General features: G+C 45.3%; 1 protein-coding gene across 1 annotated transcript; it reads left to right on the top strand.

Moving 5' to 3' along the window:
• Positions 1 to 1,051: 1,051 nt before the first annotated feature.
• LOC109466647 lies at positions 1,052 to 3,083 on the top strand. The gene is made up of 4 exons (XM_019764378.1): positions 1,052 to 1,096; positions 1,519 to 1,801; positions 2,028 to 2,238; positions 2,599 to 3,083. The coding sequence occupies exons 2-4, from the start codon at positions 1,529 to 1,531 to the stop codon at positions 2,940 to 2,942; spliced, it is 828 nt and encodes a 275-aa protein (XP_019619937.1). The 5' UTR covers positions 1,052 to 1,096; positions 1,519 to 1,528; the 3' UTR covers positions 2,943 to 3,083.
• Positions 3,084 to 3,871: the final 788 nt, after the last annotated feature.

Here is a 3,871-nt window from a genome sequence, read left to right as displayed (position 1 = left end):
GGCTAGCCCTTGAGCCAAGGAGCTAGCCTGTATATTGGCCCTGGCAACAGTCTGGTACCCAGGCTAGCCCTGGAGCCAAGGAGCTAGCCTGTAAACTTGCCCTGGCAACAGTCTGGCACCCAGGCTAGCCTTGGAGTCGAGTAGCTAGCCTGTATACTGGCCCTGGCAACAGTCTGGCACCAAGGCTCTGGTAATCTATAATCAAAGAGTACACAGAATTCAGTAGATACTCCTCTCTTCACAACATCACTTCTCTGTACAGATATCCTCATCTCCTAGTGCCATGCCTACCCGGAAACTCCTGTCCTGCTCAGATGTACTGTACATGTAGTGATTGTGTTGCTGCTGTTGAGGTTCCTTTGCTTGTACTTGATGCTCAAGTGTTCTTATACTCAATCATGCTCCAATTCCATCTTGTACTTGTCAATTGTCTTTTCTTGTACGTCCTTCAATAGACTGTCCAGTCTATCTGAATTAAGGCATAGTAATACGTATGTCTTACCATTTATGAAATTTTCGGTTTAATCTCGAAAAGTTGGCACATTAGTGTATTCATTGAGAATGCCAATGAAGTTTATCGCATATTCATGCCCAGTTGCTTTGGGGCTAAATGCAGAAAGTACAACACTGTGCCCTTTATACACACACCAACGCCACCGAAAACGTCTTGTCGAAGGTCATAACCGTACCCGCCACGCCCACAACAGGTGAATCTGGCGCAAACGAACGCGTGAAGTCCAACGCGGAAGAATGCCCAGAAGTAAGGCTCGGGTCTGAAATCAATTTTTACCCAAAAGACACCACTTTCTATACTTTTCAACCACATCATGTAGTTAATGTCATTTCGCAGCAGATTGTGAGAAATATAAATATAAACACAAACCTGATCCCTCCAAACCCTTTCCTTACTTTTTTTTTACCGCGCACTACGTATACCACGCGGAAGGATCGGTGTGTGCACCGTTCTTAACTAGCTCTGGCAAACTAGTACTCCGCGATAAGGTCAGTTGTTGCGACACAGGAAACAAACGTCAAAGAGTGAATTTGGCAAACATCAACTGGTAGTTCAGCTCATTTTTGAAGGCGATTTTGACAGGTGAGTTTAAATGTACGCTATGTATACCTTACATTTGTAAAACAAGTCCAACTATAGCAGTATAGGCCTAGGAAATCTTAGCATTCAATTCCTGCAGGAAAAGAGTTACACCCAGTTAATCAATGATGCCATATATTTCACTATATTTTTCTTGATTCTTTAATCTAGTATAATAATGATATATACTAATGTCACTTTAGTGTTAGTTGTCAGCGTCTTGTATTTGATCGTGTTTATTCTTCTTTGGGTGGCTTGGGTGACCTTGCACCGCACGGCGTTTCTTAATCACTAACTTATAAAACTATTTGCTTCACTAATAAAGTTGAACTTGAAGACAGCCACTACACAATCAAGGTAAAGTCAACTCAAAGAGCAAAGTACAACACGGTGCCCTTTATAGCGTGCGTTTTTCATGTAAACAGGTTGTTGGCCATGAATGCCCTCACCGTAAGCTTGGTGGCCCTGGTGGCGCTGACTGGACCGGCCGTGCAGTCGGAAGACGTGCCCTGCAGGACGTTTGAAGAGATCTACCCCAGCGGGAGGGAGCTGTGTGAGAAGATGTGGGACGGCGCCTTCGTGTACGAGACCAACCTCAGCGCGGCCTTCACCATGTGGTTCTTCGAGGCCGAAAATCCAAACAACAAAGTGTCTGAGAGACTCGGGTGGCCATCGGCTGATGACTGTCACTTGGAGTACTTTCATAAGGTTTGTACAGTTATTACCTCAAGCGTAGTACATGTATCTAACACGTTTGGTAGCGGGTAGATGTACAGATATTTGGCAATGGTGGCATGGGGATATATCATATCATATCATATCATATCATACCGAACCATATCGGTGTTGCCCAATAATAACCATAGAGTCTTCGCTTTGAAACTGAGAGGGAAGAGGTAGGTACATGAATGACTCTCGTCCTTTTCTCTGACAGGAAAGCCCGGGACCAGAACCGGACAACTTCACGGAGTGCCATCCCTGGAAGGACTACTCCTGCTGTCACCAGGCCACCGTGTCTTCCGTACAGAACATCAAGGAAGCGTACGGCAAGGAGTGGCACTGGGACCGGTGTGGTCCCCTCAGCTCTGCCTGTGAGCGCTTCTTCGTGCAGGAGGCCTGTCTGTACGAATGTGAACCCAACGCAGGTAACGCTATTTATCATGTATCTGTTGATTTGTGTCTATACATTACGTCCGTCCATCCGTCCATGGATGTGTCATAATCAGTGTGCGTGCGTGTGTGTGTCTGTGTGTGTCTGTGTGCGCGTGTGCGCGCGTGCGTGCGTGTGTGTGTGTGTGTGTGTGTGTGTGTGTGTGTGTGTGTGTGTGTGTGTGTGTGTGTGTGTGTGTGTGTGTGTGTGACCATGTGTATGACCACATCGGCCCCAGTGCCAATCCATCCACCTACACAAGCACTCGCAGAGCACACGTCTATCTACTGTACATAGAAGAGCACAACATACAACTTTAATAATCAAAATACCTTGACTTTGTCTGAACTTCCAGGTTTCTATCGGAAATTCCCGGCTCACATCTACAACGAGTCGGACCCGAACCACAACAAGTGGCAGATGGAGGGCATGCCCATCCGCGCCGACTACTGCGACGCCTGGCTACGAGCCTGCCGGTACGACCGCTTCTGTGCCGTGGACAGTGGCAGCTATCACTCGTGTGCCAGGGAGTACCTCGAAGCTGATAAGCTGACCACGGGGGAATACGGTGTAAATGCTGGGCTAGTTGCAGGAGTAGTCGTAGCTTTGTTGGTGGGGTTAGTGTTGTGTGGTACTCTTGGTTATTTCATTTACCGAGAGAGGAAGGGGGAACCTGTGTTCGACAAGCTCGAGACTTGAGTCGTTCGATAACATCATGAGGACCCCTATCTACAGTATGTTTTTCCGTCAACAGCTAAAAAACATATCCTACACTTTGTCACATGTTCATGGTTAGTCTATGTACAGTGGCCTGTGTGGTTGTGGTGCGCGTGCTACGTGGGGCTCTAGGTTATTTCATTTTCAGAGAGCCTGAGAAAGCGGCAAACTGTGTTCAAAATTAAAAATAACATACTCAGGATCTGACCTTTGAAAAACGTTTCCGTGACGGCATATCACATGTACATATATTATTGCGTGCAAAAATCAGTTTATAAGTTTTACCCAAGTACAATGTTCCTATAAGGTACTGGCACTGTTGATAATCGCTTGTGTTGCCTTCCCTGTGTGGTTGTATGGCGGGAACAAAATCCACTGAAAAATGGCAATTTTGCTAGTTTAAGTGGTAATAAGTTAGATATGATCCGTAGATGCTTTGCAACTTTTGAATTGTTTGTGGGTATAATAAGTGGACAAGGTTTTGTGGAGCAGTTCAACCAACCAAGAAATCTATCTCTTCATTCATCAACTTTTATAATCAGAAATATATGTTTACGTTTATTGCAAATACATGCCGGAATGCTACATGTAGCACAGATACAAGCTGACTACAATGATATCAAGAACCGTTGTATGAAAAATCTTGTTATTATAAAAGGTATGACATACAAAAATTAGCCCCGCCTGATTGTGAGAAGATATGAAAGGTCTAGTTATGTTGAATTTTATTGCTTATAAGTAGATCATTTTGTAGCTCGTAGCGTGAAGCTGACAGTACAAAAGTCGTAGCCTCTACCAGGCTCCGCGGATCGCTGGAAAAATAGTAGAAATTGGCCGAAATAAAGGGATAGTATACCAGAGAAGATCCAGCCGGCCATAGAAGCTCCAATTTGCGACCCACGGATCCGTGG

Source organism: Branchiostoma belcheri, unplaced genomic scaffold (genome assembly GCF_001625305.1).
Source record: "Branchiostoma belcheri isolate BF01 breed outbred unplaced genomic scaffold, Haploidv18h27 scaffold17, whole genome shotgun sequence".
NCBI lineage: Eukaryota > Metazoa > Chordata > Leptocardii > Amphioxiformes > Branchiostomatidae > Branchiostoma > Branchiostoma belcheri.
The sequence above is the reverse complement of the archived record's forward strand: the minus strand, read 5'-3'. Positions and strand labels throughout refer to the sequence as shown.